This window comes from Trichosurus vulpecula, chromosome 8 (genome assembly GCF_011100635.1).
Source record: "Trichosurus vulpecula isolate mTriVul1 chromosome 8, mTriVul1.pri, whole genome shotgun sequence".
Lineage (NCBI taxonomy): Eukaryota > Metazoa > Chordata > Mammalia > Diprotodontia > Phalangeridae > Trichosurus > Trichosurus vulpecula.
The window spans coordinates 82,803,249-82,830,347 of NC_050580.1; the positions used below are offsets into that span (position 1 = coordinate 82,803,249).

The 27,099-nt window shown below is 46.4% G+C and overlaps 2 protein-coding genes across 2 annotated transcripts; both read right to left on the bottom strand.

Moving 5' to 3' along the window:
• Positions 1-391: 391 nt before the first annotated feature.
• Positions 392-4,352, bottom strand: LOC118828947 (cytochrome P450 26A1). The gene is made up of 7 exons (XM_036735853.1): positions 4,164-4,352; positions 3,699-3,923; positions 3,237-3,527; positions 2,969-3,130; positions 2,141-2,275; positions 1,353-1,505; positions 392-1,115 (listed from the first exon to the last, which is right to left on the bottom strand). Exons 1-7 carry the CDS (start codon positions 4,350-4,352, stop codon positions 774-776), a joined length of 1,497 nt encoding a protein of 498 aa, XP_036591748.1. The 3' UTR covers positions 392-773.
• Positions 4,353-12,866: 8,514 nt separating this feature from the next.
• On the bottom strand, positions 12,867-26,021 carry LOC118830178 (cytochrome P450 26C1). The gene is made up of 6 exons (XM_036737083.1): positions 25,803-26,021; positions 25,209-25,433; positions 24,578-24,853; positions 22,305-22,460; positions 14,190-14,747; positions 12,867-13,241 (listed from the first exon to the last, which is right to left on the bottom strand). Exons 1-6 carry the CDS (start codon positions 26,004-26,006, stop codon positions 12,867-12,869), a joined length of 1,794 nt encoding a protein of 597 aa, XP_036592978.1. The 5' UTR covers positions 26,007-26,021.
• Between the last annotated feature and the right edge of the window lie 1,078 nt (positions 26,022-27,099).

Here is a 27,099-nt window from a genome sequence, read left to right on the forward strand (position 1 = left end):
ACCAAAGACTTTTAGTCTCATTCATTGTCAATGCAATGGGCCGCTCTTAACTTGAAAAGCAGATCTCTAATGTACTAGGACCTCAACTTCAAAAAAAAAAAAAAGATATTTCTGGCAGATCTACTTTACTGGAGAATATTATCTATTCTACTTGTGAAATCAACATGCAGCACTGGCTCAAGTTACTTAGATTACGGGTTATAGCAATTACTTTCAAAGGTTTTTCAGTTTGGACTTTCTCTACTCAATCTGAAATGATACTTATTTAGAAGTAATAAAAATCCCATTTGTGGGAGCCATTACTGCAAAAATAATTATGGACAACAGAATTGTTTCCAGAATAAAATACAATTTATTTTTTTTCACTGTTTCTCGATCTCTCTCACACATACACATACACCTAGAATCACAGTTTTCCACAGAAAACACATCTATCAATGACAAATATAAACATGTACACATTCTGAAATATGGTTTAATGGCACAATGAACACAAAAAATAAGTTCTCAAATATTCATTTGATAAGCTATCCAATAAGATTTTTAAATAATTAAAGAAACCTGCCACTTTCAGAAAGTTACCATAGTTAAGAATCATACAAACTCAAGATTTTAGTACTTTAAAAATGTAGCCATGGTATTTAGGATTAAAGACATTATAAATAACTATATGATATATATTTACAAATTAAATATTAAAATCAACAGGGGACATTATAAAAAGCTTTACGTATACTTCAAATAATTCCTAAGTTCTCTAGAGTTTGCACTAACTAAATTTCACCCTTGTAGTGCATAAATTTCGTAGGGAGATTGTCTACTGGGTACACAATAGGACTGGTTTTCATGGTAGGAGGTCCATTTAAAAGTTGCCAATCACAACGCCTGACCAACTCCACTGTAAATATTTTGAGAAGAATTTTTGCAAACTCTTTGCCTACACAAGTCCGGAGTCCCCCTCCAAATGGAATGAAACTGAATCTGGAAGAATCCTCTGGATAAGGCAACAGAAATCGGTCAGGGTTAAATTCTTCCTTGTTGGTGAAAATGTCTGCAACGTCATGGGTATCACAGATACTGTAGATAACATTCCAACCTTTGGGAATCTGGTATCCCTGTGAAAGAAGATGACAAACTAACTGTAACCTTCAGCTCAATCATGGCAAAAATAAAATAATAGTCCATTCCAATTTTAGAGCAAGTTATGAAAATGAGCCTCTTTCAAGCAAGTTGTGATATACAAGATAGACATTTTAACAATAGATCCATTGTAATCATAAAAGAATTTAACCCAATGAAGGGGGTTTAAGAGCAGATAGGGAGGGAGAGGAGAAAAAAAAAACACAACTTACATTTAACTCAAAAGTCTTGAGAGCAATACGAAAGCCCCCTGGAACAGGAGGATTCAGCCTGAGGGTTTCCTTAATAACACATCCTGTATACTTCAGTTGCTCCAAAATGTCTATGTCCAGTTTTTCATCTTTGCTGCTTTTGCAAAGTAAATCCTATCAAAAAGCAATACAAGGGTGAATATTACTCCACTAAAATCAGGATACAGTAGAAATCAACAGAGCATTAGTGCAGTGGAATCTTATAGAAATAGCTAGATAGATATGCATGTATTTTATGTATATCCACAAACATCAAACCTATATAAATATACACATATGCATATATGCAATTTATATCCTTGTGCAAGGAAAAGTCAGCAGTCAGCTGATGTGCTAAGGAGGTGAAGCTGGAGTAGAAACACAGAATATCAATTTCCCATTCAAGTTCAGAGAACGAATGCTAGGGTGGTGAAAACTGCCATGTTATTTTCCCTTCCTGAATTTGATGAAAGTTTGATATTATTAAGAAAATTTTACAAACCCAAAAAAGGTGATTTCTTACCAAAATTATCAAAGCTTGGCAACAGTTTTGCTTAAGCATTAGGTTCTCCAAAACTGAGGCAGAACATAAACTAGTTTAAACTCCACTTACAGAGTTCTATAATAGGAAGGTTGTAAACACCGCCCCCCCTTTTATGCAAAGCTGGTCAGCTCTCTTTCCCATGCTACATCTATTCTATTTTGTCCACAACTCTAGGTGAGAGGAGAAAAATGAATGAAATTGGCCATTACAGAAACACACATCTTACCTTACTCTTTAGTTCTTCTCTCACTTTCTGAAGCACATGGTGATGGAGTCCTAGATAAGTGATCAGAGATGTGGCAGCACTCGATGTCGTCTCATGCCCTCCAAAGAGAAGTTCAGTCGAAGACTGCTTCAGTTCCTATGCCAAGATTCAGGAGAATAAGCATATTGCATCTTAGGAAAGTACTCACGGAGAAACTAAGGTAGATGGAAGGTGTAGGAAGGGGAGAGAAATTGGACTTTGTGGAGAGGAAGGAAGAGGGGAAAGGGTCAACTTTCCTGAGCTACAACCACATCTTTATACTGGTTTCCCAGGACTTTTTTTTTTAACAGAATTTCAAAGACAGATTGTTTTCAGCCAAAGCAAGGTTTGTGATCCAGATTCCTTTAACATTAGAGACCTCTACATACTGAGTTTCTCATATCACCCAAGGTAGAAAGCACTTTCCCTTGGACCATTATAAAGGTCAACTAAAAAAAATGCTGGGAAAACTTTCCCTGGGGCTGCATTCAACTGTCTTTGCTTGAGGGCTGCTCCCTTTGGTAAAACGTTCCGCTTGATTCGATGGCTGTTTCAGTGGTAATAATGGCTGAAATCTGGCCAACTTCAACCAAGGCTGCCATCTCCAAATACACAGGTTTCCTCCCGCACGGTGCTTTAAGGATATGTAGCCCAAGCTATGAAAGCCGTAAGCTGCCCTTTGGCTTGAGCTAAATTTAGTAGAAGTTCCCAGTTTATGGACTCGAGTGCCTCTGCCTGGAGGAGGAGGGGAAAGACCTCTGGGTCTCTCTCCTCTCCATCTCTTCTCTAGGTGGCTTAGCGGCTACCCACCTGCATATCTAGCCTCTCGCCATTCTCCTGCGTGTGCTCTATGAGCAGCTGCAACGCGTCTTTGACAAGGTAGCCCTCGGCCTCGGGCTCCCGTTGTCTTCCCAGCTTGGCACGAATGTTCTCTTCGATGCGCGCGTGGATGAGGTTCCTCGCCTTCATGCCCTGTGCAGAAAGAGGCAACGGTACTCAACCGGACTCGCCATGGAGATTGGATCAGCCCCTTGCTCTGCCCTTGTCCAGCTCCACGGCGCCCACACGTGGCCCTTACCCGGTAAAGTCCGCTGAAGGGCATATCGATGGGCAGGGAAAACAGGTTACGGATCATCTCCTCAAAAGCTTCCACTAATTCTCTCTCGCTGTCCCCGCTGGTCGCGCTGCCGGACTCGCAACCCAACAAAATGCGCATGGCGATTCGGAACATGAGGCGCTTCACCTCGGGGTAGACCAGGAGGACGCGGTCGCCGTTTTGGAGCCACCTTTCCAAAGTGTTTCTTATTTCTTCATCCATTATTGGCACGTAATACTGCAACGCCTCCCGGTTGAAAGCCTGCATGATCAACTGTGTAGCGGAAGGCAGCTCAATCAGCTCAGGAGCCCGCCCTACCCATCTTCCCAGGACCACCTTCCCCTCTAGTCTAGCCGTGCAACCCCAGGTTTCCTGCATCCTGTGTGCGAACCACCGGGGCTGAGAATAGGAGACCCCGGGGGCCACGCCGCGGTGGTGCCTTACCTTTTTGCGCTTCTTGTGCAAAGAATCGTGGAGGCTGGAGAGGCAGGCGGAGCCCAGGATGGTCCGGACAGAAGCGGGCCAGTGCACAGACACCAGACGGTGCTCCCCCAGAAGTATCTGCCTCACGTTGTCCGCGCCCATGACCCGCACAGTGGGCCGCCCGAAGAGATGAGTCTTATAGATATAGCCGTACTTTCTGCGCTTCATCTCCAAAAACTTCCTGCGCTGCGAGGAAAAAAAGTAGAGAAACGATGTAAACGCCCGGACGAACGCGCATATAAAGGCAGCATCTCGAGATAGACCTGCTGCCTCGGAGTCCGCAACAGGAGTCAACCAGGCTTCCTCAAAGCTGAGCAGGGAGTCCTGGCAGGGTCGGGAAGGGGGAGAAGGGCGGCGGCTACCCAAGCGCCTTCCTGACTGCTCGCAGAGCCAAGGGAAGAGGAAGCGTCTCGGTTTGAACCTTACCTGCAATACCAGCTGCAGCGTCTCTCCGAAGAAGGGCAGGCCCATAGACCCTGGGGGCAAGGGGAGGCTGCAGCTGCGATCCCGGGTGCTTAAACAGTACAGGTTCCAGAGCTTGACCGCGGCCAGAAAGAGCAGCAGCGGTAACACGAAGGTGCACAACGCGCTCGCTAACAGGGCGGAGAAACCCATCGGTGCGGTGTTTCTACCTGCGTCTGCAAAGCAGCGTGGTTTGAGCCCTGTCGTGGGCTTTATATGCTTCTCCAGGTTGCGGCCCACTTTACCTTGGTCAGATAAATTAGTTCACCCAAAGTTCATCTTTAATTGTGGATTGGGGCCCTGGCTCCTCCCCCCACAAGGCGCTGCCCAAAATCTTTAACTGTTTGCTCTGCACAGAGGCGGTGGCTTCCCCGGCTGCGCCTCTTTGGCTGCCCTGAAGAGCCAAGGAGCCGCCCATCTCCCTAGGACTAGGTGTTAAGATTCTCCAAGACAATGGAGCGTAGAGCCTGGGAGCAGCGGCAGACGCCCGCGACTGGGTTTGAGGGCGGGCTGGGCAGTAAAAGAAAAAATGCCCCAGGTTCCAGGTCAGCCCCAGGTCTCTCTGTATGACTAGAAGCCCTGAGCCTCTTGAGGCTTGCTCACTCTGACCCGGGAGGAGATAAAGCCCAAAGGAGACTTTCCTTCCCTGTCACCAGTAACACGATTTGGAACCCAGGCTTACAAGTCAGCCATTTTTTTTTCTGCCCAGGAAGGGGGTATGACTGGTGTGAAGAAATTACCCTTTTACTCTTAGTGGAAATTGTATGCCATCATTAGTTTCATGAGTTTATTGTTATGTTTTGTTTGTGGTTTTCCCAGGTTTGTAAGGAGAGTTTGATGACTCCTGGACCATGGGAAACGGGGAAAGTAACAGGGGAGGAGGATGGAAGAGGAGACAGATTTCAACCCTTCGGGTTGTGGCGAAAGTTAATGGCAGCAGGAGAGATGGATAGAAGAAACCCTTTGGGGATGTACACTGGATTTCGGCTGGGAAGGCTGTTTCTGGCATCTTGGAGCCTTTATAGTTGGGAATTCGAGAATGCCACCCTTGCTTGACAGGGCCCAAAGGGAGGCGCTTCTTGCTGAGCTCGTTTAAGGGACCCAGGTTCTCTCCCCCGTTCCCGCATGTTTCTTGGTTAGAAACTACAGGGCGAATAGCTGCGGATATTCGATGGGTTCATGGCCGGGACATAAAGTAGAGAGGGTAGACGGGCCTTCTGTGTTTGAAGGAGGTTGTATATCATTCCTTCTCTCCTTGCAACAAACACTGGAACCCCGGGTAGGGCTCTGTGCCAAAAATGAACTCAGCCACTGGGTTAGTGAGGAACCGCAAGGGTTAACCACAAGATTAGCCAGTCAGCGCCCCATTTACCATCCCGAGTGCGGCTGGACTAAAACGGGGCTGCAGTGAGCCTAGATTTACACACCTGAGCCTGGACCCGACCAAAGCTGTGGATGTGCGGGTCCTGGAAAGAGGGCAGCAATTAAAGAAATGTTTGGTAGCTGGGACCGGGGAGCCCCTCCAAACTGGCCTTCAATCTGTCCAAAAGAGGTGGGGGAAAGGGCGTTCAGGAAGGGCAGCCACCTTCTTGAAGTCTATCCCTGAAAGCGTTTGCCCTGCCCCTCCTGTTCCTACGGGCCGCCCCACTCAGGGATTTTTCCTGTCTAGGTCGCCTCTCCAGTAGCCCCTGAGGATGAAACGTCCAATTTGTCTCCCCTGGGCGCCACGTGGGGATTCTCAGTGCTTGCAACGAGACTAGTTCCCAAGGAAACCTATAGGTGCCAGTGTGGGGTAGGTGGGTGCCTACTTTTTGCAACCACACCAGCAACTCGAATAAGCTGGAGCAAGAGATACTCCCCGCATCGCCATCTCCATCCCCAAGTCAGGCCAGGTTGCGTTGGACCCTTGCTGGCAAAAGCCGAAAGCTCTCTGCTAGTTTTGGACAATAAGTTGTGTAACGGTGCAAAAAAGAAAAGAATTTTTTTAAAGTTTATTCCAATGTTAAAACCCCACGAAGTTATTATTTCTTTCCCCCTCTAAGGCCACCCCTTAGCTAGGCACTACCACATTGGAGAACTCTTCTCGGCCCTTGATGACAAGCGTTTGGCCTAAATAAATTTGTCGTCTGGATGCTAAACTAACGCTCGCCAGCTGCTCGCTGGGCGGGGAGAGGTCTGTGGCCTTCTGTGCTCTGGCCCTACATAGAGTCCAACGCCTGAGCGGCCTCCTCGGGTTGATTCACCCCCAACGCTCCGCTGATTCCGCCTTCGCTCAACTCTTATTTAGCACATCAAGAATGTTTTCAGCAGTTATGCCTTAATACTTGGAAAGTACTTTTGTCCTGCAAAATCCTGAATCAAGAGACTAGATTAGGTGGGACAACGGACCCTGGGCAGATTTTGCCTTTTCTTTTGTTAACAGTAACCAACGCAGTACATCAAGGCAAAGAGAGATAATTTGGTCTAGTCAGTTATATTCCTAAACATTTCTTGAAATCTGCGAAGCATTTTCAGCTCCTGGGAACTGACAGTTGTACAAATTCAGTCCCAATCCATCACTTTCCGTCCTGAACCTCCCCTGCACAGGCAGGCAGGCAGGCAGCTTTGGAAGAGAAGCTAAAGACTCTTGCAGGTTAGCCTGCACTGCTGCTAATAGGGGTGACCATCTTCTGGTGTCTCCTGGCCAGGGAATTGAGCTGGTTAGCAGGGGCGTGACCTCGGGGCCCTCTCCCATTCCTCTGTCCTGACCCGCCGGTGACCTGTTCAGCCCCGGACCGTGACATCAGAATGAACTCTGCAGAGCTGCAACTTAGCCAAGTTCACCGGCCGTCATATAACGAGATAACGCTGGCTTAAACACTGATAATTGCCACAGGAAACCCTTATCTCCTGTGGCCATCGAGTGCACCGTGCGACCAGAAAGAATTGCATTGCAAAAGAGTGAAAGGGAACATTTAAAGTATCTTGGAAAGTGGTCAATAAATTACCGACCGGATAGAAACTGATCAAAGTACTGCTCCAACCACCACACTTCTTTGATAAGGCTTCTAGATGATCGGGAAATTAAAAAATATACCATTTCTCGGCTAGATTCCTAAGGTTACTATTGAACAAAATGGGGGGGAGGGCAGAAGGAGAAAGCTGTTTGTCGAGTGCTTGTGGTGGTGGTTGGGGGAGGGGGTGAAAGACTTTATTTGAATGGTTTTCTGCAAGATCGAGATTATTTCTTGGAGTCTGAGAATAAAAAGAAGCAGCCAAGAGGCCCCTCCCTACCCACTACAAATCCTCCACCCATACCCCCACCCCCCAGCACAAAACAAATCTTAACGTGGAGGGGAAATCTGCCCGACGGACGTTAAGGAGCTGCAGGTCTCGGGCTGGCTAGAAAGTCTTTTCCGCCTGGGGCGGGGGGGAGGGGAGATGGGGGCTGGGGGGAAGGGGGGTGCGGGGAAAGGAAGGAGGAGGAGGAGAGAAAGGATTACAAAAGCTCCAGTGGCGTTTGGATACGTCAGTTCGGTCCTTGCCCTAATTAAAGTTAGTCATTGACACTCATACCCACCGCCTACTGCTTTCCCCTCCTTTGGCTACAGAGATTTACCTTAAACGCAAGGTCAGAAGGGCAGGAGCTTCCTCCTGGTTCACTAAAGGGTCAACCTGCCCACAGCGCTCAGTTCAGACTTTTAGCCCGACCTTTTCCTGGCTTGACCTGTCACATCTAAGAACCATTTCAGGCCACTGGGTGGGTGACAGGTTGCATGTAGGATACTGTGAAAAAAGATTGGTATTAAATTATCTAGGGTGTGAGCTGGGCTGTGAGCACTCCTGAGCGCCTTTAGTATGGCCCCCAAGCCCACAGTCTAAAAGAAAGATTGAGCAGATATACATATACAGATATGTGCATGTAAGTATACATACACACATGTATACATGTACATGTGGGTATATACATACATGTGTGTATGGACCTATGTCTCTACAGTAGATGGTCTATTTTTAAAAATCTCCATTTAAGTCTTTCTTTAATGCTGCCATGGAAGGGTGAAAGAGGTTATGCCAGTATATCTCAAGCTCTGGTGGGTCCTACTAAGCCGGAAAGGACTGGACATCAGGCTCGATGATGGACTCATTTATTGTTCAAGATCAGCCTAGCTAAACTAAGAGAAACTCATCACTAGGCTGGGTGCAAAATGATGAATTTCTCATTCACAGTAACTTGTGAAGATTATTTACTAAGAGACGGAGGGGTTTCCAGCTACTCTGGTAGAATGAGCACTCATACATAAGAAATTATAGATCCTTTGAGAATGGGACAGGACGTTTAGGGGGAGAGGTCTGGACCTGAAGTTTCATCAATAACTCACATTTATAGGAGCACAGACTAAAGCTAGAAAAGACCATCTAGTCCATTCAGTTCACAAAGATAATAATAACACAGTGATTCAAGGTTTTTGAAGTGCTTCACTTCTACATTTCATTTTATCCCCAAGATGTAGAAGCTATTAGCATTCCCATTTTACAGATATGGAAACTGAGGCAGAGATAGGTTAAGTGGCTTGTTAAGGGTCACACAGCTACTAAGTATTGAAGGTTGGATTTAAACTCAGGTCTTCCTGATTCCAGGTCCAGCGAGGCACCACCTAGTTGCCCTCACAGTTCAGCAACTGAGGCTGGGGGAAAGTTAAGATTTGCTCAATCATATAGGCATATTATCTCCTTTGAAGAAGCTCTTCTGAGGCAGGTGCTACTATTATCATGATTTCACAGGTGAGGAAATTAAGGTTCAGAGGTTAATTGGTTTGCCCAGGGTCTGAAACATCTAGTGTCAGATTCAAATCCACATCCTACTGCAGTGAAGTGAAACACTCTATCCACCACCTGATAGTCTTTCTTGTGGCAATCACCTCTATAGATAAAGTTCAGTCTTAACAAGAAGTGTCAAGAGTATGGCCTGGGGCACTGGGAGACTGTGACTTTCTAAGTCACACTGCTAGTATGTGTCAGAGCCAGGATTTGAACTCTGGTCTTCCTGACTCCAAGGTCAGTCCTCTACCATTTAGGCCCTTCCTGCTGATCCTTACTTGAAGTGAATTTAATTACTAATGAAGTTTTTACATTCTGTTTAATTACTAATAAAGTATTAACATTCTATTTCGTTGCTAATAAAGGAAGGAAGGATGCTGATAAATGCTACAATCAGAGAAATCTCCATTATATCTGAATTGCCAGGCTCTTCCAGATCCAGGCCCCTCGACTTGGCTTTGGGAATGAAAACCTCATCCCTAAGATAATTCATAGGATGTGAGATGGAAGGAAGGTTCCTCAGAAATCATTTAGTCCAACTCCCTCTCTCCCTTTTTCGGGGTATAAAACTAAAGCCCTGAGATGTGAGAAGACTTGCCCAGGATCACACAACAGCTTGATAACAGAGCTAGAATTCTAAATCAGGTCTCCTGACTCTGAGGTAGTGTATTGTTATCATTATTATCAATAATAATATCACTTACTATGTGCCTGGCACCATGCCAGGCTCTTCACACTTATTACCTCATTTAGTCTTCACAAGAACCCTGCAAGGTAGATGCTACGATTATCCCCATTTTACAGATGAGGAAACTGAGGCAAACAGTGGTTAAGTGACTTGCCCAAGGTCATACTACTAGTAAGTGCCCAAGGCTAGATTTGAACTCAGGTCCTTCCTGACTCCAAGCCCACCCATCTAACCACTTCACTGCCTAGTTGCCTCATCACTCTAGAAATTTTAGGAAATATATTTCTAAAAGCCCTTTCCAGACTTTAGGGGGAAACCCTTAGGAAAGGTGGGTGGTACAGGTCCAAACAAAAGGGAAAAGGGTCTTTCATTATGTGAAATGATTAAAGGTCATAACTAGAAATTTAACAAAAAGTACTTCTTGTCTTTTTAAGAAATATCTTTTGCCTTTTACCATTTGACCAGGTATGTGACCAGGATATGGATCCATCTAAATGTCCCCTCAAGGGATTAGACTGAGATCCATTCCATTCTTTCCATAAAATAGGAGGCACTCAGACCTCCTCTATTCCATTTGTGTTCTTGACATAACTGTGTAGGAAAAACCACACTGATTCCTCAAAGAGAGTGATTCAGAAAGAAGGCAATAGATATTTTTGCTGAATTATGGAATTCTAACCCAGACCGTATTTTAACACAGCCCTTACCTGTACAAGATTCATATGAATGTTACCTAAAATTATCCCGGGGCCGAGTCAGATCAGAGGGCATGATGGACTTTGCTGGTTTGGATGTTTCTTTCTCTGAGCTAGAAATTGTTTGCATAGTGGATTAATGATAATAAAACTATTTCTGGAAGACTGTTGGCTAAATCCCACAGTATAGCATTAGCATTAATTTTGATTTGACAACTCCTAGTAAAAAGTTCTTCTGAGCAAAAGCATGGATGCTCTGCCCTGATAGAACTGAAATAAGTGAGTCAGGTGAATGAGGAATCTGAACTCCCTCCCACCTTCCCTCTCCCCCTGCCCCCACCGCCCTCTCTCTCTCTCACACACACATTCAATAAACTCCAATGGCTTCCTGTGACCTCCAGGATCAAATATAAAATCCTCTATTTAGCATTCAAAACTCATCATAACTTGTTCCTGTACCTTTTCTGTTTTCTTACACCTTACTTACCCCCACACACTCTGCTATCCAATGACACTGCTGTTCCTCACACAAGATACTGCATCTCCCAACTCTGTGCATTTTCACTGACTGTCCCCCATGCCTAGAAACTTCTCTCTCCTTATATTTTTTCATGGTTTTCTTCAAGTCCCAACTAAAATCCCACCTTCTACAAGCCATTCTCTCTCTGTCTCTGTCTCTCTCTCACTCACACACACACACACACACACACATGCACACACACACATGCGCACACCCTTCCCATCTTAATGCCACTGCCTTTATTGATCTGCAATTTATCCCATATATGTGTTAGTGCCTAGTTGTTTGCATGTTGTCTCTTCTTCCCCCCTCCCCCATTAGACTGAACTCATTGAGAACAAGGACTGTCTTTTGCCTTTCCTTCTATCCCCAGCGCTTAACACTGTGCCTGACATAGTAGGCACCAGATAAATACTTATTGACTTCACTCCAACTCTTTATTATAGAGGTATTTAATATTAGAACTGAAAATTACCTTAGGGATCACCTTATCTAATCCTCCCCCTCACCCTTTTCAGAGATAAGAAAAATGAATCCCAGGTGAAGCGACTTGTTGAAGGTCAGACAGCTACCTGATCAACACATATATCCCAGGTTTAAGGACAAGGCAAAGATTGCCTTTGGTTTGGTGCTACTTTCCAATCCTAGAAACAAAGCCTGGCAGATCTATCCCAAGGCCCAGTTCCACCTCTTCCCTCTGATTAAGCTCCTCAAGGTATGGTGAAGGTATCCTGTAGGTAGCTAAGAAGATTCTCAATCTGACCCCTACACTCCCTTTCCCTATTCCAGTCTCTGTCCCTGAAGGTCTAGAAGAATATCCCCCAATAACAGCACCTCTGTTTGATCTTTTGGCCAAAGCCTCTGTGACCTAGAATTTATTCCTTGACCTTTTAGCACAAATATCTAAAAACCATACTAATTATGGATTTTGCAGGGGTGGAGATGGGAGCAAGTTAGGCTGATTTCAGAATTCTGTCACCTGAGTTACTGAGAAGTGACTTGCCCAGGTTCTCACAGCCAGGATGTGTCAAAGGTGAGACTTGTCTGAACGGAGGCCTTCCTTACAAACTACCACCATGCTGTTTCTCAATTAATAGTGGATTAACATTCCACAAATTCTAAAAATATTAAAGCAAATCTTAAAGACTACTTATCTGTCTAATATGCTTCATTATTGTTTTGATGGAGGGAAGAAATCACCTTAATAAGTGGGGCCACCGTTGGTCCACCAAAACTCAAAATGTTGATTTTACTCTCCACACGCCAGTAGCTGGCTGCCTGTTCCGTGGAATAAATAGGACTGGAGTGGGACGGGGACCTGCAGCAGGAGGTTCCACCAGGGGCCCAGTGGCGCCAGCTAATAGACCTTCAGCTTTTCCACGTCTCCATCCAGATGGAAGGGTGTTTTCCATCCCCCTTTTTTTCCCTTTTATTCTCTTTCTGATTTAGCCTATGGGGAAATGTTGCTATAATGTGTCCCGCCAGGTAGGAAAGCACTAAGTGATTACAGTCTACCACAGCGGGCAGGAATGTTGCCAAGCCCGGACTCCTCGTCCACCTTGCGCTTTCGGTGTTTCCTCAGAGCTTTTCTGGCCCAGCCCCAGCCTCAGCCCCCCTTTGGACTGACTCTACGGAAGAGCTTGCCCTTTTTCCCCTGCAGTGATTCACTCTGAGGTACGATATCAGCTTCCTCTCCTCTAACTCCGGGAGTTGCTTGCTCTTTGGATTGCAGAGAGAGCAAACCATCCCTGCTCGAGAGCGCTGCCCGAGGCCCGAATCTGGGTGTAAATACCGGGTTCAGGGAATTCTCCTTCCATTTAGGCCTGGAACCAAGCTCAGCAGGGAGGAAAGGGGGAGGGTGGGATGTGTGGAATTAAAAGGCAGAGAGGAGATGGGCTGTCTCCGGTCTTATCCCAGGCGGGGTGAGTTGTTTCCTTGGTCCTGGTCCTGCCCCTGCAGACAGGTCAAAAGTTCACAAGCTCCTGGCCGCAGGAGGGCGGGAGTGGGTAGAAAAAGACCCGGAGTCCGTCCACTGGGTGCAGGATCGGTACGGTCTGCATGTCTGGGAAGCTGGCCGTGGCCAGCTCCCAGCGCACCGTACGCACCAGCTCCACCGCAAAAAGCTTCAGGATGGCCTGAGCGAGCTCCTTGCCGATGCAGCTCCTCACGCCGCCTCCGAACGGAATGTAGTGGAAGCGCCCAGCCCCCCGATGCTCTTCCCAAGTCGGGCCGAAGCGCTCCGGGTCGAATCCCTCGGGCGGGCTCTGGTATACGGCCGCGGTCTCGTGAGTGTCGCGGATACTGTACATCACACTCCACCCTTTGGGGATCTGGTAGCCCTGTAAAGAGGCGAGGGGGCGGAGGGTCAACGCCCGGGAGAGAGCAGAGGTGCTGGAAAACAATCAAGTTGCATAGTGGGCTGGTGGGGTTGAAGGGTAGGGAAGAGGACTGACTCCTTGGACCCCCCTTAGGGGCGGAGAGAGGGTACACACTGGGGAAGATCTGAACTCTGGCCTCGACCTGCCAGTCTGGAATTCAGCTTTCTGGCGGGAAAAGGGGGGAGACCTCCATCTCAGTTGGAGGCTGCAAAGTCAAAGGGCTTCACAATTCGCTCTCTCCCTCGTCTTAATGAGGGCATTAAATGGAATCTGATTTGTGAATATTAAACAATTCTAACCCCACTCCCATTCTTAATGTAACCTATTGTAATGTTACTTGGTGCTTCCTGGTCTCATAGATTTTTCATGGAAAAAGTCTAAACAGTGGTGTGCATTACCATTTCATATTAATGGAGTATCAGAAAATTTCATTACTGTGTCATTAACCGGTGCCAGGCGTCCCATATGGTACACCGTGCCCACACACCGCGATGTGGTTATAGATACCCTGAGGACCAGAGGAGCCTGTTTTCTAGGGGGTTAGCTACAGAATACACTCAGGCAGCAGAGACTTTTAGTACTGGCCACAGCGGGACGAATTCAACCAATCAACAGCTTCGTTCGTTATTAACGGTGATTTGGGACAGTCTGCCCGCTTGGTTGCCATATGGTGACGCATGCTACAGGTTCGCATTACGAGTGGGTGCAGGTGGTGCTATGAGTAAAGCGCTTAAAATCCAAGGGAGGAGAGTAGACAGGGCTGGCAGAAATAAAGCAGCCGCACCACGACCAGGGCAGACCCGGGATGGGAGAAGTGTGTGTTGGGGTACGAGACTAGCACGGTCAGCACGAAAAAGAGCCGAAAGCCAACAATGCAGCGTCCTGGGTTGCTAGGCGCGCGCCACTTACGTCCAGCTCGAAGGTTTGCAGCGCGGTGCGGTAGCCACCCGACACTGGCGGCAGGAGGCGCAAGACCTCTTTGATTACACAGTCCAGGTAGTGAAGGCGGCTTAGCTTCTCCAGGCTGAGGTCAGGATCGCACTCACATTCCGGCCAGCTCGATGCCTCCAGCTCTGGGGAGGAGCGCTCGCGGTCCGCTCGTGAAGGCTTGGCCTTCGGGCAGCCGTTCCCAGGTCTCGTTTTCTCTTGCGCCTCTGGGGCTAAGGAAAAGGGAGAAGGCTGCAGCGGAGCGCTGGTCTCTCCTGTTACTTCTGGTCTGCCCCCGGGGATCCTCCGTTTCTCTTCCTCTCTGCGAGTCTCGCTCAAATGCAGGTCCTTTTCCAGGCCGGGGAGATCTGCGAAGCCCAGAGGAGGCCAGCAGGAACATTGTCTGGTCAGGTCGTGGGAAGCCAGCTCCTGCCTGATTTTTTCTGCGGAAGCAGGGTATTTCAGGAGGAGGAGGAGAAGGGACGTGCTCGCGCTGGCAGTGGTGAAGAAAGCAGCGAAGATCAACTCTATGGCTGACTCCTGCAAGGCAACCACGAGAAATCTTTAGTTTCCAGTAACAGGTGTACTCCTTTAATGGGACCCATGGGTTCCAGGAAGTTAGTGGTCTTGGTGTTTCTTCGATGTGATGATTTTGCAACCTAACCAGAAGCCCTTGGGATCGGGTGTCTATTTTTACAAACTCCCGTCTATAAAATTAGCGCGCTTTGATATTCACAACGGACGTTCTTCACAACAGCCTAGTTGAGGGTAGGTCTTCTTGAAGAAGCAAAATTGAACCTGGCTCTTCACAACTACAATCCAATTAATTAGGGGGAAAAAGCAATTCCTAGGATTTTAGGAATTAGGGAAAAACAACAGATTCCCCCATTCTGTGAAGGACTCCCTTCTCATTTCCACCTCTTAGAATGCTTAGCCTTCTTAAAGACTTAGAGACACCTACACAAAACCTTTGAAAGAAGATCCCCGCGTTGTTTGTGCTCTCTCGCTCCTCAGATTACCTCGTATTTACTTAGCAGTGTACTGCTCGTATTTCCCTCACTTCGCCGCCCTTAGAGCTAGGACTACCCCCCCCCCCGCTTTGTATCCCAATTGAATTGAGATAAAAAATTGAATGCCTTGAGTTCTTACACCTCTACCAAATCTTAAGGTTAATTTAGCATTATGTCACCAACCGGGTCCTTAGAGTCCGTTTAATCCGCCACAGTGAGCTAATCAGTCTTTGCTGACCCCACTCAAGAATTAGAAATTCTTCCTTTTCCCCTCCTCCCAACAGTCAAATACCGCTCCCCTTCCCATCTGGGCTCAGGAAAGGGTGCTACATGGCAGGAGAACGGGGTACGAAGCTCCTTCACTTACTCTCTGTGTGTGATGTTGGACAAGTCATTAGGTTTCTAGGCTTCAAATGTTGGACTGACGGTCACTAAAAAAAACCTGTCCAGATCTAAATCTAGATCTATTTTCAGGGCATAAGAAAACGAACACTAAGTCAGGTGGACATGGGCAAGCCTGTTGGGAAAGATTCTTAGCAAACAAGAAAACAGAGCCCCCCCCCCAAAAAAAAGCCAAAGTCTCTCTGCCCAGTTGCTTCCTACTTACAGCTGGAAGGGACTAGTCCAATCTCCTCATTTTGCGGGTGAGGAAAGTGGCATCTGTATAAGGTTTTCCATATTAGGAAATGTTCTCATCCACTTTCTCTTTTGGTCTTCATAGAACCCTTTTAGAAAGGACTGTTATCTCTGTCTTACAGATGATGAAACTGCAGACTAAAGAAAGTGAAGAGACTGGCCCAAGAACACACAAATCTAGAAGCTGGGGAAGACAGTCTGCTATCCAGTGACACTGGCCTCCTTGCTGTTCCTCAAATGAGACACTTCCTCCCCCAACTCCACGGTATTATTCACTGTCCCCCAATTCTCTCCCTTTTCATCTCTGCCTCCTGGCTTTCCCTGGCCTTCTGCGAAAAGCTTTTTCTGCCTATTTCCCTCTGTTGGTTATATTCAAACATATCTTGTTTGTAGGTGAGTGTATTCCTCCCCTTTCCCCTTCCTCCTTCCCCCACCATATGAATTCCTTTAGGGCAAGGACTGTCTTTGGCCTTTCTTTATTCCCAGTGCTTATTCGCACAGTGCCTGGCATATAGTAAATGCTTAATAAATGTTTACTGCTGGCTGATATCAGGTCTTCTGGCAATATTAGTACTCTACACCACATAAGCCACTTCTGCTTGAACTGATTACCCATATTAGCGACCAGCCTCTGGGATCAGCCACCATTCCTTCATACTCAGGGGGAAAAAAAACAGTCCCGTGGGAGATCCAGTCTTTGACAGCGTCTGAACAAACTACGCTGGGGGAAGTCTAAGGACCATGACCAGGCACAACCAGCTTTTGAGGGGCCGTACTCTTCCCAGGGGCAGCTAGATGTCACAGAGTGCTGGGCCTGGAGTCAGGAAGATTCATCTTACAAAGTTCAAATCTGGCCTAAATACTTAACCTTATTTGCATCAGCTTCCTCATCATTGAGATGAGCTGATGAAGAAAATGGCAAAACCACTCCAGTATCTTTGCCAAGAAAACCCCAACTGAGACGATTAAATAATAACAAACCTTCCTTCCCAGGAGGTTCTCTGGGGAGAGAATAATGGGAGAACGTGTTTCCCATTATCTCTGTGGCTGATTCACTCATAAGCTTAAGCAGACAACAGGAAAAATTTCATTAGTCGGAATGAACTTAACACCCAAAGGGAAAAAGCAACTCAGATTCACCCTACATGAGCCTATCAAAATTCGGAAGCAGATGTATGGGGCTCACAAGGCAGAGTAGGGCAAAGGGCTTGTGTGAGGGAGCTTACTTCTAGACTCACTCTATGCCAGACAGTTCCAGGGTCACCTATGTCTTGGGACAGAGGCTCTGTGGTTCCTCTCCTGCCCAGACCACAAAAGGCACAAATTAAATCTCTGAGGAACTGCGGGCTTTGAATAGATCTGCCTATCAGGGTGGGGAACCTCCAGCCTTTGAGGCCACCTGGGGCCCTCTAGGTCCTCAAATTCAGCCCTCTGACTGAATCCAAGCTTCACAGAACTTCCTCTGTTCAGTGAAGTCTGGATTCAATGAAAGGGCCAAACTTGAGGACCTAGAAGCGCTTTGCTCTGTGAAGTTTGGATTCAGTCAAAGGGCTGAACTTGAGGACCTAGAGGGCTACAGGTAGCCTCAAGGCTGCAGGTTCCCCTCCCCTGGCCGAGGTACTAGGCAACCTGAGGCAATTTAAATTCAAGCTAGAAACACATTTAGGTTATTTGGAGATTCAGATGAATGTATGCAAGCTTAGGAGATAGTAAACCCCTTAAGGGCAGGGGGCTCTGATTTTTTTTCTTTATATATCCAGCACTCAGGCTAGGTCTTCCAATGAAGTAGGTACTTAATGAACTGAAACCAATGAGTAGACAGTCCTTGCCAAGAATTAGTCACACAGATGCCTCAATTACGCACTTCCCTTGGCAGGTTGGGAGCCAGGGTGGTACAGTGCCGAGAGCTGGCTTTGTTATCAGAGGCTTTTATCCTGCCTCTGCTAGTCACTGTGATTTTGGGCAAGACACTTAACCTCTCTGGGCCTCAGTTTCCTATCTATAAAATTAAGGGCTTAGACGAGACGACCTCTAACAGTTCCTTCTGGCTCTAAATTTCTGATCTCTGTGTTCAATTTAATTCAATCCAAAAAGTATTTGCTGAGCTATTGTGCTCAGGCTTCTGATAAGAACTGCGGGGGATAGAAAAGAAGCAAAATACTCAGTCCTTGCCCAAACGGAGTTTTAAGTCTGGTTTGGGAGTCTCAAAGACACATACACCACAGCTGAATAATAACATAAGGTTTACAATCTAGTGGGTACATCAATAGATTACCAAGGAGTTCAGAGGAGGTAGCCACAGAGTGGTAGAATTTGAGTGGGGATAAAAGAAGGGGGAGGACATGCTTTCTAGGCAAGGAAACTGCCTGAGCAAAGGAGGGGAAATAAGAACTTTGCACAAAACATTCCTGGAAGAGCTGGAGCAGAAGAGTTCCTACTGGCGAACAGTGAGAAATCAAGTCTAACAAGTTATGCAGAGAGCCATATGGCATGTACCAACTATCTAAGAACCACTGGATGTTAGCGCCAGAAGAGGTCTTGATTTTAGATGTCATCTCATCTACCATCCTGATTTTATTTGGAGAAGAAACTGAGGCCAAAAGAGTGAAATTAGCAGCAAGTATTCAGAGGAATCAGTACTAGAACTCTCTCCAGGGCAGAGATGGTGATCATAAAATCATTGATTTAAAGTTAAAAGGACCTTAAAGGTCATCCAACCCAACCCTGTCATTTTGTAGTTGAGGAAAATAGATCACAGAGAAATTATGAAGGTTACCTGGCTAATAATTGGCAGTGCAGGGAATTTCACTCACCTCCTCTGATCCCCAATCCACCATTGTCCCCTATCCTTTGAAATTCCAAGCAGAGAAGCACAGACTGTATCTTACAGGCTTTGAAGATTCTTGAGCTCCAGAGGTGACAGAGTAGACACTAAATCTATGCTCATTTGATCGAATTAAATTGAATGATGAAAAAAAAGCAGTGAGTTTTGGGAATATTGCAGCCAGCTGCATTAGAGAAAGGAGAGGTTAGAGTCTGAGAGAGTTAGGCTTTGCAGTTATCAAGCCACAAGGGTTTGGCCTAGGACAGTGGCAGTGGGAATGGGAAGAGATGGTTAAGAACCTGACTAGAGCTTTGCATCTTTTAAAGAGGTTTAAAAATTGTGCCTCTTGTGTGTTGGGTGTGTCTACTGGAGGCTTTGTACGTTTTCTGTAACATGTTACTTATCAAAAAATAATAGCAAGAGGAGTGGAATTTTCTGGCATTAAAATATATGCATTCATACAAAGTATTCTTTTTTGTATTATGTGCCCTAGGTGGGTACCTTCCCTTAGATTCTTCTTTGCTAGGATATGGTTATGGAGATTGATACTGGATACAAAGGGTGAAGGATACAGGATACCAATGACTCAAAGACTACTCTGAGATTTCCAGCTTGAGGAAATGGAATTGGTACACTGGAGGGCAGTTCAAATCTCAGTGTTTCCTCCCCAGATTCTGACCCTGGGTCACTTCTGATGACTACTAATGGTGACATCCGATGCTGGGTTTTGGCAAGATAAGACAGGAAAGAGACAAGATCCACATCCTCTCCTCATTTTGGTCTTAATAACAACCGTCACTACCACCTGCTCTAAACCCTGTGTGGAAGCATAAGAAAATAACCTTATGACAAAGGGTCCAGATTCCCAGATGGGCCTGGAGGGAAAGATGAGGAAAGAGAATGGTGGATATAACACTTAGGAAACCCACTTGGTACTGTTACCTAGTGTGTGGGGGTGTGACCTTGGCCAAAACATTTCTCTTCTCTGGTTGGCTTCCTCACCTATAAGAAGAGAGGGCCCCTCCCTTCCAGCTGTAAAACTCTGATTATGTAACCCAAATGGAGAAAAGGCAAATTAAGAGGGTAAGAAAGAAAGGTTCAGAGAGGTCGGAATAATTCTAGAGAAGTTGAGGAAAGAGCAATGGAAGAAAAGACATTGTCATCTCTGATTTTTTCCAACACAGACAACAAGCTAACACAGTGCTTAGCATACAGTAGGTGCTTAATAATGACTTGTTGCTCTCTTATTAGGCTCTGTGTGCTGCAATGGATAGATACATGGATTTGAAGTTAAAAGTCTTCAGTTTGAATACTGGCTATGTCCTTTACTACCAGGGTGACCTTGGAAAAATAATTTGTGAAATGCAGTTTATAGTCCTACTTGAACTTCGCATATCTCCTGACATAGTACCCAGCCTTTGCATATCTATTGGTACATGCCTCCCCCCCCCCCCCACACACACACTCCACTGTGGTAAGTGGTTTTTGAATTGCAAGAATAAAATAAACCAAATAATCCTTCTACATATCAAAAAGTCCATCTGAGAAATGTGCAGTTTTAGCTCGGTAAGAACTAGTAAAATAGTGTATTCCTGGTATAATACATTTAAACCTCAGGCTGTCGAGTCATTAAATTTATTTTAAAAGCATTTATTTAAGCACCTTAGCCAGGTGCTGTGAGACAAAAATTTTAAAAATAATGAAAAATAATGAAGCAATACCTGTCACCAAGGAGCCTGAAATCTTCAGAGAGAATAAAATCAAATATTATAGTCAAAATCCAACTATTAAACTTCAATTTTAAAAAAAAATTCTGATGAGTCAAATATAAAGAAAATGGGCTCATAACAGGAATTTTTAAAAAGTAGATTTATGGTGCACCTTGGGGTTAATCAAGAATAATTGTCAGGAACAAATAGTCCCTCCCCTCAAGAAGCTTACATTCTATCAGGACTATTTAGCCCGGTCCTCTCCATTCCTGGCAACCCAATACAGTGGGAAAGGCATGGGGCTGGCAGTTAAAAGACCTCCATCGGTATCTTGTCTCTGCCACCTAACTTATATAACCCTGGGAAAGACAAACGTACCTCTCTGAATCTTACCTGCTTTGTCTAACTCTCTGGGCTGTTGTGAGGATCAGTTAAAAAAACATCAAAAGGATAAAAGAAAAACTCCTGTGTGACAGTAAAAGCCCTTCACTCTCTGGCTCTAATCCATCTGACCATATTCATTTCATAATTCTCTCTCTCATGGAAACCATATTCAAGCCAAACTGACCCACTTGCTTGTCCCCACAAGGGGCATTCTGCCTTTTTATGGAGTATTCTCAGGGCTCAGAATGCTCTCCCTCCTCACCTTGGACTTTTAGATTTCCTTCTCTGGGGGTCTTTTCTGACTGTCCCCAGTGGTTAGTATTCTCTCCACTCCCTGAAATTACTTTGTATTTACTTTCTATGTATTTTTGTACCTACTTATATTAAACCTGTTGTTTTCTCCTCCACAGAATGCATGCTCCTTGGGAACAGGGGCTGTCCCATTTTTGTTCTGCATCTCCTGGAGCCTAACCCAGTGATTTATACCTAGTAGGCCCTTAAGAAAATTTGATGAATTGGATAGAATTGAATGGGGGCATGGGCGGGGGAGGTCCCTTCCAGTCTATGGTCCCGTGAATGTTGGATACCAGACTAGAAATGCTTATGCTACTTCTTTTTAGAGGTCTTGTGGTTTAATACAAAGAAGAAAGGACTTAGAAGAACATCTGAATTTGTGTCCCAGCTTCGAAACTTAACAGCTGCTACTTTGAGTAAATCATAGACTCAGAAACAGCTAGAGGGGTCCTGGGAGATCATAGATGCCAAGCCCTCATTTAACATAGTAGGCATATAATAAATACTCGATTGAACTGAATTTGGACAATCAAATGCATATTTCTGGGTTTGTGATGTAAGTAAGGCAAATACATACTTTCTGGGTACTGAAAGTAAGCCATTTTCTTATCTGTAAAATGGGAAGAATAAAACCTGTGCAATGGAACTTAGAGTTTTATTATGAGGATCAAATGAAAATATCTGAAAATATTTTATATCAGTAAAGCATTGTACTCATGTTATGATTACTCAGAATAGAGGACTTTTCACTTACTTGAGTGACTCCACATTCTCTGTCATCCCTGTGGGTTTATCTTAGAAATACAAGTCTTGAGTCTAGGTTCTTTCTTTGCCTCCAAGTTTTGAACCAGAAAGGCACAGATTATCCTTAAGAAAAGACCCACCCAACCAGACAGGACTCCTGGGATAGTTGGTATTTTCCCTTGATAAGGACTTTCAGGAACATAGAACCTCCTGGCACACAATGGCAACACAACTTTGGGAACTTCAGCATTTGTGTGGACAAGACTGTTATGGATCCTTCCCAATTTCCATTGGGTATACATGCAGTGTTTTCAGGGTGGGATGCAGTTGAGCTGAAGCCTGTTCTATAGTCAATGAGCTTTGTCTCCTGGATTTAAAAAACATTTAGCCTAAGAGCTCTTTCCCCATGCCTACATACCCAGAGGATCTCCCATCCCTTTCTTCTCCCCTTCCTTCCTTAGTCCCTGGATCTGTAATCCTGCAGCTGCCCCCATACCTTCAGTTCCTGCATGGTGAGTTCCCAGCCTTGTTCTTTGGCACTGTTGATGATGAAATCCAGAGCATCCTTCTGTCCTCCAGGCTCCTCCCTCTGCAATTTCTCCAAAATGGCTTTCTCCATGTGCTCATGTAGCAGGTCTCTGGCTCGGATTCCCTAAGGCAAGGGAGGTATGCAGGGAAGCCCTTTCTCCTTTGCCTTGGCAGGGGATCTAACCTACCCTCTCTCCATGCCATCTTTTCCGTGCCTGGCCCTTTGGGACAAGTCTCTGGCTTTGGTGACTATCCCATAGCTTTTTCTCCCAGGGAAAAAGAAGTCCCCAGGCTTCCTTCTTCCCCAACTCCTCTTTCATTCCTAAATTAGAGGCCCAGGGCCTGCCTCCAACCCCTCAGATCTTGGTGATTCCCAGGGAAGTCTGGAATAAAGAACTGGTACTGGGACTTCAAACAATTCCAAGAAAACAGAATGAAGAGGGAGGTAAATGAGGAGGGGTGAGTCCTGGTAGAAATTTCTCAGAAGACATCTTTTTGATAAAATCTCTTCTGATCTTACACTTGCCCATACAAAGAGCCCATCTCCAACTTGTGCTATTTCTCCAGCCTTTAAAAGATGAACAGATGAGAAGATTCCACACTAAGTCCTGATGTTAATAGACATCCAAACACTAATATGGTCCTAACTTTGAACAGTGGAAGGAAATCCTGACTTTTGTGGAAGAAGCATAACAATCCTTAGAAGGTCCTGTGGGAAGAAGGTATGCTGCTCTGTGGGGAGGGGTCCCTCCCGCAGTTAGGGGATAGGGCAATGAAACTGGCAGGAAAGCAGCTGAGAGAAAAGTACATTGCATAATTTAGATAAAGAGAGAGAAGATAGTGAAATGTGTAATTATTAAAGAAGGATGGCCTGGAAAAGTAGAATTGCTGGACTAAGAAGGGGTCTGAATCCCAACCCTGAGATTTATCAATATGTGACAGGAGATAAGGCAGTTAGACTGATCTACGTCTGGGTTTCCTTCTCGGTACAATGGGGATAAAAATGTGTACTACCTACTTCAGAAGGTCAGCTTAAAGCTCAAATGAGATAATATTTATAAAGTAATTTGCAAACCTTTAAAGACTCTATATAAATATCAGCTATGATTGTTACCATTCTGTCCAACCAGAAACCAAGCAAGTCACACAGTAGGAGTTAGGAGCCTATGGAACCATCTCAGGAAAAACCAGTTTAATTTTATCAGGTAATTAGCTGACAAAGGAGAATGACTAGGAGGGAGTGTGGTGGAGGCATAAAAGATTTTATTGTGCCCTTTATTGCTAAGAGATGAGATGTTTTTATATAGTGCTTTACTGGCAGTCCGCCAGTTCTGGGTTTGGGGTCTCAGTTACCTTGCCTCAGCTACCTGTGTCCAGAGGTCTTCACAATAGCTATGTGCCCCTGCTTCATGCCTGGGGAATTGCTCCCCACCTCCTCCCAAAACAAGTGAGATGGGAAGAAATTTCAGGTTCCTGACACTAACCTATCTGAGGAGCCCAAGGGAGAGAGGCCAGCTACAAATCTTCTAAGGGCAAAGGACTGAATGGACACCAGAAAAAGCTGTTAAAGAAGTCTAGCCGGAAGGGAATTCCCATACCTGAAGACGTTTTCTAGTAGGATGACAGGTTCTATTCTGAGATTATAGATTTAATTTTTAAAATAATAGATGTTTATATAGCACTTTAGTATTTTCAAAGTGTTTTACATGTTATCCTCACAGATTCTATTATCACCTCACTTCACAGATGAAGGGGGCTGGGGCTGAGGCTGAGAGAAATAAAGTGATTTGCCCAGGGCCATATTCCTAATTCCCAGTATGCCATTCATCTGCCTTCCCCAAATCACCAATTTGGAGCTGGAAAGGGCCAGAGATCTGCCCTTCCAGGCACCTTGGAGAGAACAGAGACCTCATGGGCTAGAGAGAAAATTCTGGGAGTGAGTTCTACAACAGAAAGAATCCAACCGGCTTGAGCTTTCGCAGAGGCAGGAGGGGAATGACCCAGCGCTCCCAGGATTGTGCCCGAGGAAGAGACGTGGGAAGACATCTCTCTCTCTCTCTCTCTCAGTCCTACTGCTCCCCCAAGTAATTTGGCTCGTGCCTTCCCGAGTCTTGGCGGCTAGGGACCTGCTTCCCGGCTACAGAGGCCTTCTCCCCCCTCCCCAGACTTCCCCAGACTTTCCCAACGCCCGCTACCGCGGGCTCCCTGACCTAGCCCAAGGAAAGACGGGTGTCTCAGTACCTTGCGCAGACCACTGAAGGGGACGTCCAGAGGCAGGGAAAAGAGATTTTCCACGAGTTGCTCAAACGTCTTGGCCAGCTCGTTGCATTCGCCTTCCTCCAAGCGCAGACCCAACAAGATCCGCGCGGCGATGCGGAAAGTCAAAGCCTTAGCGGCTGAGTACACCGAGACTGGTCCCGGGACCCCACACCAACTCCAAAGTTCTCGCCGCAGTGTGGTCTGGATGCGCGGCATGTAACTTTCTAGTGCTGCGCGGCTGAATACTCGGGCCAGAATCTATAGCGGAACGCAGCAGCTCTGAGTCCGTCAGCAGGCCCCTGGGCCAGGAGCGCCAAAGGACCCATTCCCTCCCCACGCCTCCACCTTAGCCCAGGGGCCGTCCTTCAGTCTAGCCTCTTACTATTTCAGGAATATAGAAGAGTTAAGCCGCCTCGCTAGTTTCGCTCTCTCCTAAGCCAGCCAAACTCCTTCGCGCTTGCGCTAAACTAGCAGATCTCCCCGAAGATGCCCGGCAGGGCCAGATCTACCCTGCCTTCCAGCTCTAAAGATCGGGTACCCTAGGATTCCACTATGACTGCCTACCCGGATGCGAAGCACATTAGCGTCGCCGACCGCCCGCCCTAGCTCTCACCTTGCGCCGCTGTCGGTGGGGCTCCCCTACTGCGCCCAGAAGCGTGTGAGTGCCCAACAGGATGCGCGCGCTCTGAGGCCATTGGCTGCTCACCAGGCGGTGCTCGCCCAAAAGGATGGTACGTACGTTCTGGGCGCCGCTCACACGGATCAATGGCTTGCCCAGCAGGTGCGTTTTGAATACTGTCCCATAGCGCTCCCGACGAGAGCTGTGGAACCTCGAGCCCTATGATTGGGAAGCGATGGGAACAAAGAGCATCGGAGAGGCCAAGAGGACTGGGGGACGGCAGGAGAGGTCAACCGCTAGGATGGGAGCCACCCCTCCCCCAATCCCTTGACTTGGGCTCCTGATTAGGCGGTGAGCGGGCTCTGAAAAGCCTATGCTGTGAATCCTACTGGGTGACTCCCATCCCAGGGGTAGAGGTAGGCTGGAAAGAAGAGGTTCCGACATCCGATCCAAGCCCGTGGGCTTGGTAAGGGAAATTGCAGCTTTCCTTAAGGAGGCAAGGGAGGAGGCAAGCTCAGAGGAGGAGGCCGAAAGGAAGGTGCACAAAGAACAGTAATGGATGCAGTGTAACAGGAAAAGAGTACTTACCTGAACTAGCCAGTGCAGCGTTTCCCCGAAAAAGGGCCATCCCATAGAACCCTTGGGAAGAGGCAGAGAGCAGGCCCGGTCTCTGCTTAAAGTCCAGCGCAAGGTCCAAAGGTGTTGTGCCAGGCTGAGCAGCAGCCCCAGGGACAATAAGGCGGTCAATGCAGCTTCCACCATTGATAGACTGCTCATCTCCAGTGGAAACATTTTCTGCTTCCAAGATTGAGAAGTCAGGAGAGGCAGGATCACGGAACCCAGACGACAGCGTGCAAAAGAACGGGGACCCTTGGAGCAGAGGGAAGGGCAGGGGCACTGGTCCCCAGGAAACTCAGGAGCCCAAAGAATTTTGCAAAGAGCCTTTACCAGATGTGATCTGTCTTTAAATGACCATGAGGCTTAGGTGACAACCTGTAATGCAAGGACTCTTGTAGGTGAGGGCAAACCGCATCCCACCCAAGGTTTTAGTTATTTCCTTTTTCATTAACTAGGTGATCTAACTGAAAGACTGCTTGACATACCCTGCCCTCCTTCGATGCCTCAAATGTCTAGCAATGCAAGTCAGTAATGAAAAGGTCCTACACATGCCTCTAAGGAGGAGGAGAGGCTATTACCAACAACACATTTCCCCCTCCCCCCCCACATTGGCCAGCCCTCTAACCCTCAACCTTGAAAAAAAGGTTGCCGAATTAACTGCAGGAAAAGTCAAATCCCAGAAAACACCACGTGAAATTCACCCGACTCAAAGCAACACGGGATAACTGAAAAGAGAAACTCACCGGTTGCCCACGATCATAAAGACAATGAATTGTCCACGAAAATTAATACACACCTACTAGCCTTTCTTATCTGTTAACCATACTGACTGTCTTGATCGCTCCTTACGATTCGATCCACCTTCACAGATGACGTCTTTATGCATATTTAAGGAGCCCGCAAAGTATAGTGATTGGAGGCAGTGGAACGAGTGTTTATTGATGAAAAAATAAATAGAAGGCTTTTGTGACAGCTCCCAAGCATGGGCCCCACAGGCGCCTGACTGGGCAATCAGGTAACAAGAACAGCAGATTGGCAGTTAGACTTTCCTGGCAGAGGCGGAGCTTTTCTGACTGATCCCTCCTTATACTCACTCAATGTGAATCAAGGAGGGTGGGGGTGGGAAGAGTCAGGCTCTCCCCTAAAAACAGAATCTCTGGCTTCCCAGATCTCTTGGATCTTCCTGTATCATACAACCTCAGTCAAACCCAGTCCCAGCTCTGGCCCGACCCTGGAATTTGGGGAGTAGGAAGTAAGCTAGTACTCC

Bases quoted from the DNA above. Each gene is read 5' to 3' on its own strand.
- LOC118828947 (XM_036735853.1), bottom strand. From the start codon at position 4,352: ATGGGTTTCTCCGCCCTGTTAGCGAGCGCGTTGTGCACCTTCGTGTTA. The intron at 3,924-4,163 runs GTAAGGTTCAAA...TTTTCCTCGCAG, and splicing joins CGCTGCAGCTGGTATTGCAG to CGCAGGAAGTTTTTGGAGAT. The intron at 2,276-2,968 runs GTGGGTAGCCGC...ATCTTGGCATAG, and splicing joins GCGAGAGGCTAGATATGCAG to GAACTGAAGCAGTCTTCGAC.
- LOC118830178 (XM_036737083.1), bottom strand. From the start codon at position 26,006: ATGTTTCCACTGGAGATGAGCAGTCTATCAATGGTGGAAGCTGCATTG. The intron at 25,434-25,802 runs GTAAGTACTCTT...TCCCAATCATAG, and splicing joins CGCTGCACTGGCTAGTTCAG to GGCTCGAGGTTCCACAGCTC. The intron at 14,748-22,304 runs GTATGGGGGCAG...GTTGCCTTGCAG, and splicing joins TCACCATGCAGGAACTGAAG to GAGTCAGCCATAGAGTTGAT.